Here is a 15,761-nt window from a genome sequence, read left to right on the forward strand (position 1 = left end):
TACAAAAATGTTGGTGAAACTAGAATAATCTTACCTTTTTTCTGTCTTGACTAGCTTTTTCTAAATCCTGCATCTCCTTTAACACATTGCGCATCTCTTGCGGTACATCAATCCCCTGTTGGCATAAAAGAAAGGAAGCGTTAAAATCAACAACCCTTCTTTGATGACTATTTCCAATAATTTAAGACTATTAACATACAGTGGATCTCAGCAGTATTAACTAATTTTTTTCAATCTTTCTTTCAAAATTTGCATGCTTTAAAGATTATCAGATATGACAATATTTGTCATAATTTTGCAATATTTACATTTAATTTTGAACCCATAAACAACTTCTATATCTATGAATTAAATTAAGACAAGCTGCAATCCTCAATGAAAACTAAAACAGTACAGTAATACATATAAAAATTACCTTCGCCATAATTTTAAGCATTTTAGTATTTTCCAAATTAAGAATTCAATATCTCATCACCAAATTAGGCAGCTGAATGAGATAAGAATTAATGTTTTAGTTGAAACTATTTTTAAACATAATTATTGTTATCTGCAATTGGAAGGATACATGATAATGAAAAACACATCATTCTAGAAAGTGAATCCAATAGAGTATTTAGAATTTGAAAATCTTTTTAAGATTCAAGTTCTGCTACCAAACATATGTATAATAAATATTGGTTATTTATGTATAATAAATAACAAATTAATAAATCAAGAAAATACAGTGTACAGTAATCCTCAGCACATGCGATTCACTTACCGCTCCCTCAATACATCACGGATTCTTATATTTTATTATCTATATTGTGGGTTTATGAGATGTTTTATAATTTTCATATTTTAATTATTTTTTTTTTTTAAATAGTTATTTTGGGGCCTATAAATTACAGTAATACTATATATACTCCTGTAACTTGCGACCTCATGTATCATGCGAGTTCCTACTTTGAGACCAAATTCTAAAAAACTAACCTCTTTTACTCTGCCCTTTTATCTCAACTTCTCATTCAACAAGTTGAAAAGGAGAAGAGAATGATAAAAGTACTGTTAGTAACCCATACAGCTACCAACAACCAAATGAAAAACACCCATTTTATAATGAACAACTGATTCGGATAAAAGCTGTTTTGCTTGCACTTCAACTTTTGTGCGATAGTAAACAATTACAATAGTTGTTATGAATGACGTTCAGTAGAATATGATTAGATAAAATCTACAAAAACTAACTTTTGTTCATTTCGATTGTTTTAGATTGCCCTACCTTGCGTAAGACACGTGCTCTTGAAAAGTACCTAAAGAATTGGAAAAAAATTTCCTAAGCTTTGTAATCAAGCAGAGCAAAGCTGAAGATCATAATACTATTTTACATCGGCATCAGGGATAAAACACCCTTAAAATTGGGATAAAACACCCTTAAACTTCAATATGTAATTAAAAAAGAAATTACATTAAATATCAGAAAGTATTTTTACTCTACCTTTATATATTAAAACAAAAATGACAAATTCGGAGATAATTTGTATTTTTCCTAACCATACAAACCTTAGCTATTTACATTGGGTTTACTTTCGGCGTAGCTGAAATTGACGAGCCATTAGATTTTAACGAGGGTTTACTACCCCGCGCTAGTTAGCAGGCGTAGGGGGAGGGGTAGCTTGCTACCCCTCCCCCCCTCACACACCGGTGAAATGTCTCACTTCACTTAGAGGTAGGACTTGACTTGGGGGACAGGGCTGGCGGGCAAATATGCATAAATAGCTAAGGTTTGTATGGTTAGGAAAAATAAAAATTATCTCCGAATTTGTCATTTGTTCCGTAACCGAAATACAAACCACGCTATTTACATTGGGTGACTTACCCCTTAGGTAGGGTGGAAAGTCCCCAGCCATACTGGCTTTGGCTTACCCGGGGACTCAGAATCCGAGTGAGTCGCACTCGAGAAAAGGAGTCCTTGCACCTTACAAGTTCCTTGCTCTGCAAGGAAACGTGTGGCCTACATAAGCTTGTGTGTCAAGGAAGAAAGTGTGACCCGTCCTAGACAGTTGACCTGGAGTTCCAGAAGGAACTCTGGGTTAGGACGTTCCCAATACCACCTCGTCAGGGTATGGGGGACGCGACAGTATTGTCTCAATACTTGGAACACAAGGAAGCATGGTTTACCTGCAGAGGTTTGAGGTCAGCTATGCAGAGACCAGGATGCTGCTTCCCCAGTAGAGGGGACGATGAAGAAAGAAGTAAGGGCCAGACATACTTCTTCCATTCATGCAGTCTAAAACCTGGTAACAATGCCCTCAACCTTCTGCTTCCTGTCCAAAAAGAAGCCTGAGGTTAGACCAGCTGTTGTGTAGCCACCACAGAGCAATAGAAACGTATCGATACCCCTGTGGGTCACGTCCTGCAGGAAGTGGGCTGCGAAGGTCATTAGACGCTTCCAGACTCCAGCTTGTAGCACCTGCGTCACAGAGTAATTCTTCTTGAAGGCGAGGGACGTTGCGATGTATCCGACATCGTGCTGTAGGGCGATGTGACGGGGGAGGGTCTGGATTCAGGTCGAGATGAATGCCCTTGAATCCGAGCTGAAAAGGTATACTGGTGACTCTCCGCTGTGTCCTTCCTGTGCTCCCAAACCGGCTTGCACGTGAGGACAAACTGCAGCTGTTCTCAAAGATAACCCCTCGGTTCCTTTACTGGCAAGAAGGAGAAGGTCTGGGTCATCTGATACAGAACGGAGACTCGAGATCTTGAAGGAGTCGAACCGAAGGTCCGGGACTCCAAGATTCTGAGTCTAGAAAACAACTCAGGAGCGAACCTGAATGTTACCTCCCCCTATTCTCTTGAAAGGGCGGAGTCGTACGAGACCATGAAGATTGCCTGCACACTGGCCGAGGCCAGAGCGAGCAGGTGCACCGTCCTCTAAGACGGACGATGATCAGAGGCCTGACGTAATGGTTCGTAAGAAGATCTCTTAAGGGACTTAAGTCCGAACCATGCTCCATGGAGGAGGTCTCACTCCTACTAGGGGCAGGTACATTCGTAGCTTCGCATGAGCGAAGAAAGATCCAGCGGGAAGGAAAAAACCTATTCCTCTCAGCCTGAAGGCCAGGGAAAGGCTGAGCGATAGGCTTCACTGCCGAGTGGAAACGAGTTTCCTCCCGCCGATAAGCAATAACTCCGTTATTGCTAGAGTAGAGTCCTCAAGGGAAGAGGTCCTTCTCCCACGACACCAACCACAGAAGACTCTCAACTTCGCCTGGTAGACCCTTGCGGATGACTATCGCAGGTGACGCGACCTCCGCTCCGCGCCTGTTGCGAGTTGTCTCTTCGTGAGGAGGCGGCGTAGTGTCTCCAGGCGTGAAGCCGAAGCGATGCTACTGCTTGTGAAGGATGTTGTAGTGTGGTTGTTTGAGTAGCCTGTGTCGTGGAAGAAGCTCTCCCGGGAGTTCCGTCAGGGGATGCAGAAGGTCCAGAAACCGTACTGCGTATAGTTGCAGCGGAGCTTTCAGGGCCATCGAAAGGTTGACAGACAACCTGGTCTCATTGAGACCCCTCCTCAACAGACAACAATGGTGGGAAGACGTAGGCGTCGATGCTGTCCCACCGTCACCGGAAAGCATCTTGCCAAAGAGTCTTGGGGTCTGAGACTGGGGGGAAGTACAGCGGAAGCTTGAAGTTCCAGGCTGTCGTGATCAGGTCCCCCAGGCCAGGACTTGCTGGTTACTAGAGGCCAAAGACCCCCAGGTGCTCTCTATCTGTGAGGCTCTACTCAGATTGTCGGAGAGAACATTCCTCTGCCCGGAATGAGCGAGCCAACAGCGGTATCGAGTGGACTTCGGATCATCTCGGTATCCCTACCGCAAGATACGAAAGTATGAAAATGTACCTCCCTGCTGGTTGGAATACGCCAGTACCATGGATTTGTCGCGCACGGAGCGACTCGGCAGGATCTGCAGGATCTGTAGAAGGGCCAGACTACGGCCTCTAAGCCTACCTGAATGATGAGGAGGTACCCCTCAGGTTCTGACCATAGGCCTGAACCGGAACATGCCCCCCCCCCCCCCCCTTTTCTTTGACGAGTCCGAGAACAGCATCAAATGCAGGGAAAGGACGAGAATATCCACTCCCATGCAAGAGGTTCCACAGGTCAACACCCATTGCAGGTCTAATCGTTCCGCTGGTCCCATAGGGGCCAGAAAGTCCGGTTAATCGTTGCTTTGATTCCACCGGAACTTGGGCCACCTAACAGCGAACTCACCCTGAGGCGCCCGTTCGGGACGTAGACGGGTCAATGAGGAAAGGAGACCCAGGAAACGTTCCAAGATAGGGCTGAAAGCTCTCCTTGACTGAGAAAAGGTTCTGCGACTCTCCTCAGCCTCGCCACAGTCAACTGAAGGGGAGGCTCGGAGAAGGAGTCAATATCATGGCTAGATATTCCAGATGTTGAGGCAGAAGTAGAGAAGGCTCCTAGCAAATTACCATGATCCCTCACTCTTGGTAAAGTCCCGGAAGCTTGTCCCGGTGTTGAAGAAGGTCGAACCCGAGACTACCGAAGTTGGCCAGACCTCCAAAAAGCAAAGGAGGCGGAAGCCTGCTCCTGAGCGGCCATGAGGAAAGCAGGGAGAGTTCTATAGGGAAAACCTGGGATGCTGCGGCGGGATCGCCACACAGCATCTTAAGCAGGAACATCTGTAGTCTAAGCTGAATTCCAAGTGCTTCCTGGAAGATGGATGGAATGGGACCTGGAAGTACCCGTCCTTCCGATCCAGGGCATAAGGAGTCTTGCGGTCTCGTTACCAGTCTGATCGACTCTGCTGTTCCACGCTGGACGAAGTTTGTTCGACAAACTTGATCAGAGCTGAGAGGTCGACGACGGAACTCCCGTCTCAGATGCTTTCCTACAAGAAAGGATCGACTGAAGAAGCTGGGGGGGGGAAGCCGTCGACGACCCTATGGAGGACCTTCTCCTAAAGCATGGCTCCTTCTGCCCAACAGGCAAACCTCTTGCCGACCCATGGCATAGAGGCTCAGTGACACTGGATTCGCTGACAGTGAAGGAGAGATGGTAAGAGCGAGGCGCAATATCCTTGGCTGATCACGGAGATCGTGCAGGAATCGGCATCGGGAGGCTGTTATCCGGACGAGTAACCTCAGGCATCCCCCCAGCGTGAGACCTGCAAGGGGGATTGCCAATCCTAGAGTTTGTGAACTCTGCTGCTCCCTCTAGGATTATGCCTTCCCGGAAGAACTTCCCGTCCTACCTGTCCCTGACAGGAGGGGACTGCTATTGTACATCTTGTTTTAGCTGCCGTAGCCGGTTCCGATAACCTAGGCTGACGAGGCCAAATGAAGAGGCGTCGGAGGCTCGCAGGGTCTGGAAGAAAGCGCCTTGGAGGAGTGAAAACGGAATTCAACTTCCTCCACACAACAGCTGTCCATTTCTCTGTCCTTGGGCTCAAACAAGCTCTTCCCAAGGATGGAAGAGTGTCTGAGCTTGTTGACATCCACGGGTGGGACTCCCGAGAGGAAGCCCTCGGTCACTGCGTCTAGATGCTCCAACATCGAGTTTGCCCGCAAGTTCGAAACTTGGCGACGGAACGCAAAGGTGCTTGAGCCCGAGAGAAGGTAAGTACCCATGATCTTCCCGGAGCTTCCTTGTACAAAAACCTCGGGTCGCAACCGGGGAGGGAAAAGCCTGGTAAGCCCCTTCCACGAAATGGTGAAGAGGAAGGGCTAAACCAGTCACCCCCTGCCCGACGGAGAAATCTCGAAAGAAAAACTCCCTGGCAAGACCCTTCCAGGGAATGGTGAGGAGGAAGGGCTAAACCAGGTTATGGAAAGAAGAATGTTGCTCAGACCTCCCTGAAGATTCTTCCTGCTCTTGCACGTGCCATGTTCTGCGTTTACGTGGTGAAGACCGTGTTCTGGAAATATGCGCTCCAGAAGACTCGCCAGGTTGCCCGTGTTGCGAAACCCCGACGGGAATCGCGGTCGCAATCGCCCTGGAGCTCGAACGATGGTAAATCAATGGTTCGCGAGTGGGCGAACGTGGAAGCGCCCGTGCGCGGGCACGCAAGCACGTGGGCGCGCAGACGAAAGTGCGCGAGGGAGCGCAGAAGGAGGGCGAGCGTGGTTGGAAGGGCGAGAGCTGGCGGTCGGAATCCGATAGTGCGCAGGCGAGCGATGACGCGTAGGCGAGCGATGGCGCGTTGGCGAGCGATGGCTTACTGGCAGGAATCGCGCTGGCGCTCGCGCGATGGAACACCGTTGGTTCGCGCGTTGGCAAGCGATGGCGCGTTGGCAAGCGATGGCGCGTTGGCAAGCGATGGCGAGCGGTGGTGCGTTAAAAACGCTAGCGCGCAGGCGAAGAATCACGCGGGCGCCTAGGAGATCGCTGACGCATAAGAGACTAGAGAAGGTTGACGGCGAGAAGGCGACAGGAAGACTTCTTGCCTGTGTCCAAGTCTGATAGATCGTGGGCGAGAGGGCGAACGTTAGCGCGCATCGCGCTAATCAGAAGGCGCGCAGGTGCATCAGGAAGGAGAGCGCTGATGCGAGCTGCCAAGCAGGCGATCCTGGGCGTTCAGAAAAACCGTTGGTGCCCACTGGCGCGTAACAGGAAAGGGCGCGCAGATGTGTGCTGGCGAACTGAAGAGAGCTGGCGCACAGAAGAACAGGTGAGCACTGAAGAGAGCTGGAGCCCAGAAGGACAGATGAGCGCTGGCGAGCAGGAAGAAGATCTACGGCGAGACTCAGCTACCGGAGATCGTGGTCCACAGCAGGCGAGCGCCAGCGCTACTGCGCGCGGGCGCGCAGGAGATCGTGGGCGTGCAGGAAAAAACCTCGCACTTAAGGGACTTACCCACACTGTGGAATAAGCCCCTTAGACCCGAAGGTACCGGTGCCCGTTGTAAACGGGGTGTGTTGGCGCCCACTGCGCATCTGCGTCCAGGAACGGAGGTGAGGACTAGAAGATCTGCAGGAGAAGCAGCAGCAACGTTCGGTACTCGTCGAGGAGGGTCCTCTGCGTAGAACGTCGAACAAAGATGAAGACGACCTTGGACAGGTGCAACACCCTCCGACCTCCGAAGAGGAGTCTCTGAACGTAACCTCCCCCGAGGGGAAGAGTCACTTGCAGGAGAGACCGTAGGCAACAGCTATCCCCAAAGGGAAACTGAGCCTTCAGCAACAACAGCAACAACAGCAGGAGGAGTCCTCCGAAGAGGAGTCTCTGTGGTGAACTCCCCCTAAGGGGAGAAGCACTCGCAGGAGAGACCGTGGGCTCAACTGCCCCCCGAAGGAGACAGAGACTTCAGCAACAACAGCAGACGGAGGCCTCCGAAGAGGTGTCTCTGTGGTGCACTCCCCCTCGGGGGAGAATCACCCGTGGGAGAGACCGTAGGGCTCAGCTGCCCCCCGAAGGAGATTGAGCCTTCAGCAACAACACCAACAACAGCAGACGGAGTCCTCCGAAGAGGAGTCTCTGTGGTGAACTCCCCCCGGGGGAGAAGCACTCGCAGGAGAGACCGTAGGGCTCGGAAGCCCCCTGAAGAGAACTGAGCCTTCAGCAACATCAGCAACAACGGCAGAAGAGTCCTCCGAAGAGGAGTCTCTATGAGTGTCCTCCCTCGCGAACGAAAGAGGAACACTTCGTAGAAGAGACGGGTCAAAGAGCAATCCTCCGAAGAGGGGCTCCTGTAGTTGCTCAGCCCCTTGAGCGTAACTGCAGATGCGACCGCTCAGCACCAAGAGCATAGTCGCACGAAAAAAGGCAAAAGGAGTTCCACCCGAAGGGAAAAACTCAAGCCTGGACGGGAAAACTTCCCTCGGAAGGGAAGCTACCCACCCAAAGGAGACGAGCCTCCTGAGTGTTCTAAAATGAACTGGAGAACTGTCAGTCGTCACGGGAGCACTTCCAGGAGAAGGAGACACGCCCCTGACGAAGATCTATAGGGGAGGCAGCAACAGCAGATTCCCCAGGCCCCAACAAGACAGCTCGCTTCATTGCCACATTACAGAAACGAAACTAGATTGGTAACTGTGAAAAATAAAAAACAAAAATCAATAGTTAACATTTATTCCCCCGGGAAGACTCCGAAGAGGTATCCCGAGGGAAAAGAACACAAGAATTACACAACAGGCACGTGCCCTCAAAACCACTTACACTCACGGAAGGAGAGTTGTAACAAACACAGAATTATAACAATTATAATTATGTAATTATGTAATTATGTAATTTAAACATGAATGTTCACTAAATGAAGAACGAAAACCCCGAAAGGAATCGTTCTACAAAAACTGAAAAGTCAACAAATACAATTATATTTATAAACTAATTGAAACAAAATGTACGGCGTAGCAACCCCACCCACACGGGAAGGAAGCTACTCAGACGTAGTAAAGGTAAAACGTAGTAAAGGGTGAACGACCTCAAGAGAGAGAGAGAGAGACCGTAGTCAAACTCGACCGCGACCCATGAAATTACACCGTGGTGGCCTAACTGCCGAGGGCTCCACGGAGATATCGTACACTACACACACAAGCACGAACTCTGAAAAGGAAACTTACTGATTTCTAAACTCAAATATATACATAAACACGAATAATGTTTACATATATATTGAGTATAAGAAAAGTAAGTGATTAAGTAAAGACAAAACAAATAATGGCTGCCAAGCGAGGACAAAGACAGGCACGTCTGTCCATCGTCCGAGCCAAAAATGAAGTGAGACATTTCACCGGTGTGTGAGGGGGGGAGGGGTAGCAAGCTACCCCTCCCCCTACCCCTGCTAACTAGCGCGGGGTAGTAAACCCTCGTTAAAATCTAATGGCTCGTCAATTTCAGCTACGCCGAAAGTAAACCCAATGTAAATAGCGTGGTTTGTATTTCGGTTACGGAACAAACGAAAGTTCAAGTAATATTGTCTCTGCTAATGAGAAAAAAATTCCTTCAGTGGTTTGCCTTAATCAGCTGACTTGAAAAGTATTGACGGTAGTCTCGATCATCTCATAATGTAAACAATGCAAAAGACATATATTCCATGTTTTTATTTCATAATATGATACAGTACTAATATGTGAATATTAAGCTGGAATCACATAGGAAGTGACGTGACATGCGTGACACAACACCCGAAAGGTGTCATGTGTGAAAAGTAAAGTGGTAACAAAGATTTTTACCAGCTTGGTCACATAGAACATAAAAACACGCCAGGAACAGAAAACGTGTGTGGTCACGTGTCGACCAAAAGTGAACCTGTTCACTTTTCATGTCATGCAAAACTGTGTTCTTCGAAAGCAGTTTTTATTTGCTTGAATAGTAAAATTTCCTTTAAAAAATATATGTATTGTGATTAACTTGCTGTTCTTTTTTGTTTATTTCTTTGAAAAAGAATACAATCTTAATAAGCCACTGATTTAAAAAAATATATTGTGTTTAACCTGCTGTCATATGTGTTTTTATTTCTATAAATAGGAATGAAATTTAATTTTGATTTAGAAAAAAAAATTAAATACTGTACATTGTTTTCAACCTGGTGTTATGAATTTTATTAAATTTTATTATAATTTAAAAGAATAAATTTTGTTCATCCAGCTGTTGTGTTATTTTGGTGTTGGTAATTGTTTCGGTGATGTTGTTTTGTGTGTGTGTGTGTGTGTGTGTGTGTGTGTGTGTGTGTGTTTTGTTGTGTTCTTTGTTACTGTTTCTGCTGCTGCTAATAAGCTTTAAAACTAATTTGAAACTCAACTGAAGATCAAGATGCAGTTTTTTCTCATGATAATGTACAGTACTTGTTTTCAGCAATTAAAACTCCCAGATTACAAATATGGAAGCACTATTGACTTCAGTTCCACACAATTCTTGTATGACATTTTTAAATTATCACAATTATTGTATCTTTATATTTTATCAGTTAGCAGAAGATTATTTTTTATCAAATTCTCATTTTCTATTCCTCAATAGAAAATGCTCATGGCAGCAACAGCCTTTTTTTTTTTTGCTTACTCAATAAAACTATTGCAACATCAGACAAGGAATCCATCGTGTCAACTGACAAACATAAGTACAGGCCTATGCCTTTGTGACAGGGTAACATGTGGTGTGAGATGTCTCGCATTTCGGAGTTTCCGTGTTGCGTGTTGCGTCACTTCCTATTTGATTCCAGCCTTATGTTCATTATTATTGGATACAGTTGAAGTAGAACATCAGGTTTATCAAAATCCTCTTCATTTCAAATACAGCTGTACTTTTTTTACCACAGTAAATGGACATATAGTTCGGTCAACAGCGTAGCCTAGCCAAGCAGTACACACGTTAATTTGTCAGATTTTAATTTTTCAATTAAACATACAGTATGTAAGGATGTGTCTACAGTAAAAGTAAGTTACAGCTTGAAAAGTTTTTGATAGTGTATAATGGGTTTAAAGAGTGTTAGGAGGGTTTATGAAAGCTTAAATTTATAAAAAAAAATATGAAAAATTTTTAAAATGAAAAAATTATGTAGGTTTCTGTAACTACATCGCAGTTTTTTCAGCTATAGCAGGGTATCCTCGAACAGATCACCCGTGATAGCCGAGGGATTACTAATCTTTATTTTTTTAAACTCAGGAAATGAAGATATTTTCAATAAACTATACTTACCAATATCACAGATCCTGAATGTGCTCTTGATACATGAGCATTTAGACTTCCCGCTCGTTTGAATACACATGAACACTCTTCACATTCAAATAATTGCTGATCTGTTTTATCTACTGGATGAACCCTTTTGATATGGCATCGTAAATTACCTGCAATATAAATGTTTTATTATTGTCACAATTTATCATGATAAGTAAGAAAAAACAATGAAATGCTTAAATGTTAATTTCTTAGTTGTTTATTATTTTGGCAAGTCCTAGCTAAGCAATTGTCAGATACAGTACATAACACACATTCACTTCTTAAAATTCATCAGAGCATGTCTTTCCATAAGAAAATGGAAGTAGGAAGATGATTTTTTTGACAACTTCACTTGGATTAAACAGGGAATATTGTGACTATTGAATATTGTACAACTTTTTTTAAAAATGTTCTACTCCAATTATTTTTTCCTTCAAAATCTATTATGGTTGATATTATATATGATTTTAAGAGGCATTCTTTTGTATTTGGTCTAAAGACAGGTTACTATAGTCATGGTGTTGGTTGCAATCCCTTGGAATTTGATCCAACTTTCCCCAGGAATATTTCTAACTGATTTCAGGTCATCTAAGCTATTCCTTTAGAAAATTTAGGCCGTGTAATAAATAGAGGAGTGCTCCTATTGGCAGAAAGTAAATGTTGTGATTTCCATAACACTGGCTGCATTCAATCGACTTGTAACGTTAATGAAAAAACAAAGCCTGTTAGGGCTACTGGCCTGCTAAAGGGTTAATAATTGAAAAGATGTCTCTCTGTATTCTTCATCCTCTTCTAAAGGATTTTCCAAGATATTACTAACTGGCTTTTCCATTTGTTCACTTTGCATGGAAAGGGATTTGTTTTGGCAGTTGAGGTACTAGCCCCAGCATTTACACTGTTAGAGCAAGCTCATGATGAGCTAGTTGCCAAGTTTGTATGAGACTATTGCGCACCGCCATTTGAAACAACATATAACCGATCGGTTTAAAAAACTTTAACATATTTAATACAGGCATGTTTTACTCTAAAAGAATCATACAGTATGACAAGCCAATCATATGTAAAATAAGATGTTGTTTATAAGAGCTTACTTTAGTAAGTGGAGTAAGTGGAGCAATATTAGGATCCAGGCTACCAACTAGGTCCTCTGCCTCGTTATCCAGTGGTGTAATAGAGCGGAGTGGATTGTGGGAATGTGAGTTTTGTGGAAGGGTTTAAAGAACATAAAGAATTCAAGGCTCTAAGAAAGGATCTCATATCTGTAATGCAGTGTCACTATCAGAACTCTTACTGGCTGGTGCACTAGAACCACTAGACAAAACTTGAAGAGTTAGGATACGTTTCAAAACAGGGCAGGTCAGGTCAGAATTTATGCCTTTTATCAAAGCCTTAATGTCCATTTTATAATTCATATAAGAAACTAAAGTCAAGAGCTTTTGAAGCTCATAACAATACTACAAAAGATAGTATTTTTAATGGCTGGCGAGGCATTATCGTCATCATCTTTGTTATAATCAACTAGCTCAGCTGTCTCTAGATTTTCACCAGAAATAAAAGTCAGTTTTCTATTACGCTTTGAACTATCAATTATATCAGCAACCATACAACATATATTTTTTTCATAAGAGAAATAGGAAGGCCTTCACATTCCTTACAATGTTTTTCTATATCCCACTACTGCCACTACCATAGAAATAAAGAGAATGCAGATCATGGTCATCCTTACGAAGTGAAAAGTATTTAACCCTTTGAGTGAAGAAGAATTTTTTAGTTATCTTAGTGTTGTCAGGCGTATGAGGAAAGAAGGGAATGTGTAAAATTTTTCCTGAACTAAAAATTAGTTTTCTTTTGTTTTTGTAACTTTTGATATAGTCTTCAACCATTTGAACACAATTCCCATATGAGGAACAGTAAAGCCTTTGCATTCCTCACAAAGATTATTTAAATCACAATGCAGTACTACCCCTGCCACAAGATGCACAAAAAATGAGGATATTGATCACAATGAACAATCTCCACAGAAGTTACTAACGAATCCAGGATAAGATATCCTTTATAATCATTAATAATCTACATAACCTATAAATGCTTCACAACCTAGAGAGAGGGAATGCAGTGTCAACTTATCAAAATCAATTTGATAAAAGATGACAATGCCAACACAGTGATTATTGCCATTAGCCACTAGATTGTCTCCAAATTGTACTAGAGGATTAAGCTTATTGGAAGTTGGAAGGAAACAGGAAGTTAGAAGTTTTGGGGTAAACGTCAATATACGCCAAGCTGTGAAAGAGTAGCAATATGAACATCAGGGGAGGTTCATAACAATAAAATATCTGACTATAAAAAAGAAATGATACAAAACATACTTCGGTAAATATGGAATCAGAAAAGCTTATGGGACTGCCAAACTATAATCAAGTCAATGAATAAAATACATATTTCATTACTGTATATCAATCTCAAATTCTTAATATAGTACCAGTAAACATGCCTGCTTAATTAAAACCGAGAAAACAATTAGAGAAAAAATTTAATAGCATAAGGAACATAATGTAATCACTTGAAAACTAAGGACCTTTCATAATCATCTCATTTCATATTAATCATTATTTTATTGATTGGTAATCTGCATATGCCAAATTTTACATGACTAAAACAGTGATAGATGAAGGGACAATTCAGTTAGACAACCATACTTACTTCGTTGTATGAATTCTTGATTACAAAATTCACATTTGTGTGCTTTGGTACCAGTATGAATATCCATGTGGATCTGCATAGTATTCTTTTGGTTGAAGGCTCTATCACACCCAGGCCATGTACACTGTTGAAATAAAAGGAAGATCATACCATTGTATTATCATTCAGTAGGATAATAGAAAATCATAAAGAAATTCAAATTGAATTTCATGAACTTCACAGTAAACATCAATATTTTTATGGTGAATAGCGGGAGAGGGTGAGCTGTGGCACCCTAGCAGCACCAATTAAACTTGGCTAAATCCCTCGTCAGGCTGGTATGGGAGGAGTGAAGAGAAGAAAAGTTCCCCACCCCCTTTTATATTGTCGGCTACCACCCAAAATTGGGGGAAGGGCTTTGGTAGATACATAAAGAGACTTTCATGGATGAAAAATAATTTAAAATAGAATTTCAATAATAGAATTTCTCATTTCTATTCTCACTTTACTGTATATTTATATTGCTTCTTCTCCAGAGGGTTAGTTTAATCAACATTTGTGCATTAACATAAATCAAACACATTATTGAACTATAACTTCTTTCTTATAATGTAATAATGAATTTTTCTTTTAAAAGAAATAAGATGATCTTATCTTTTTGCCTACCTTCAAAGATGAAAGGTTTGTAACAACTCTTTAAAATTCATATTTTTTGTCCAATAAAAAGTTGTTAAAAGTATTATTTGGACAAGACTGCAAACATTGTATAATTAATCTGTTTAGCTGGATTTAAATTGCATATACAGAATGGACTCTGTAACACTTGAACCTATCCAAAAAATAATGTAATTATTTCATATAAATGTAAATGTTATTTTAGATAATGATGGTTATGCTTTAAAAACAGCCAAGCCAATGAGAATTTAGCATTTCAACAATATAGTCTGGTTAAATGTCTAATAAGTTTCATAAGCCCCAGAAGTCAAATATAGAGAATACACTTGTCTAATAAGTTTAATCTGCACCAGTAGTCAGATATAGGGAATGATGTATGAACAAATATTTTTTATTTGGATAAATACAATCTGACAGAGCTACCACTATATTTCAACTTTACAAATTGCCCTCTCATTTTTTTTTTACATTGCTTTCTATTTCTGGCACACTGCATTGCCTTTTACAGCAACAAAATAACAAATAGTAGCTAAAAATAAATGTGAACTAGAATAAAAATAGAATAAGACTGTTTATCTGCTCAATGCAGACCAAGAGAAAGGGCAAAAGTATCATCAAAATGAATAACACTAAAAGTAAAACCCCAACCTTTCCTGTATGGACGGTATTCAGAAAGACAAATAACAAAGCTTCCAAATTATGCGAGGTTTAGACATGCTTAACTACCATTCCTTGTCCTAAGTCCTAACAATTTTTTCCACCATAATTTCCTTACTTTATTTTAAGGGCTGCTTTGCTGGTCCTATACAGCAGGGGAACCCTACTCTCTACAAGACCTTCACAGTCATTTTATCATATTCATTCCAAGGCATTCAGCAGTTCATACCGCATATTGCTCATTTATTGTCAAATGAACACTATCAAATCACTTAGAGAACAAGAAAGTTTTCAGTTACCTCTTGAAAGCTTCAATATCTTCAGTCTTTCGGATGTTTAATGAGAGCTTATTGCATAGCCTTGGGGCCGCATATGTAGACTCTAGAGCCTACAATAGCCATATATCAAGGTTCCCAATAATTTGGAACTATCTGTGACTATTCTGTGTCAACATAATTTTTTGGGATAGGGCACATTTTATCAGTCTTGCTCCTCCGTTTATCATGTTTTGTAATTTCTTAAGTTGCACTTATGGTAAATTGAAGTAGATGGAGTTACAGTAGTCAATCCTGGTAATCACACAGTTTATCACTTTTCTTTATAGAATGTTCATCCACGTACTTATTTATAATAGCAATTAAGATGATAACCAGCAGTTTTTACTACATTATTTATTTGGGTATTGAAAGACAACTTACAGTCAAGAGATATGCCTAGATCATGAACTTTACTAGTGTCAGGGCAGAGTTGTTTTTTATGTTTATTTGAATAATACCCAAGTTTCTTGGCCTGTTATTTCTTTTCAACCACCATAAACTCATGTGTATTTTCTTATAATTTTAGCTGTTTGTTTGTCATCCATTCCCTAACACTAGCAAGAATTTGGTTTAGAGTTTCAGTAGTGTCGTCTATATCATTTATGGAGAAGTAAAATTGTGTATCATCTCCAAATAGTTTGAACTTCACTCCATGCTTTGTAGTATTTTTGACAGATCAATAGTATTGATACAGAATAAGATTGGGCCCAGTACACATCTGTACATACTGTATTTGCTTGAGAGTGCACTCTGGCACACTATTCTGTTTTGTT

At 42.0% G+C, this 15,761-nt stretch overlaps 1 protein-coding gene across 2 annotated transcripts in view; it reads right to left on the reverse strand.

The window, feature by feature from the left end:
• LOC137652225 (zinc finger protein 236-like) overlaps positions 1 to 15,761 on the reverse strand; it is a 178,074-nt gene that overhangs the window by 115,223 nt on the left and 47,090 nt on the right. For both annotated transcript variants that reach the window (XM_068385457.1, XM_068385456.1), the window contains exons 10-12: positions 13,361 to 13,484; positions 10,637 to 10,785; positions 35 to 115 (exon numbers count right to left, since the gene is read on the reverse strand). In XM_068385457.1, coding sequence (XP_068241558.1) covers positions 35 to 115; positions 10,637 to 10,785; positions 13,361 to 13,484 — 354 coding nt within the window. The remainder of the gene's footprint in view (positions 1 to 34; positions 116 to 10,636; positions 10,786 to 13,360; positions 13,485 to 15,761) is intronic.

The sequence above is a fragment of the Palaemon carinicauda genome, chromosome 13, assembly GCF_036898095.1.
Source record: "Palaemon carinicauda isolate YSFRI2023 chromosome 13, ASM3689809v2, whole genome shotgun sequence".
NCBI lineage: Eukaryota > Metazoa > Arthropoda > Malacostraca > Decapoda > Palaemonidae > Palaemon > Palaemon carinicauda.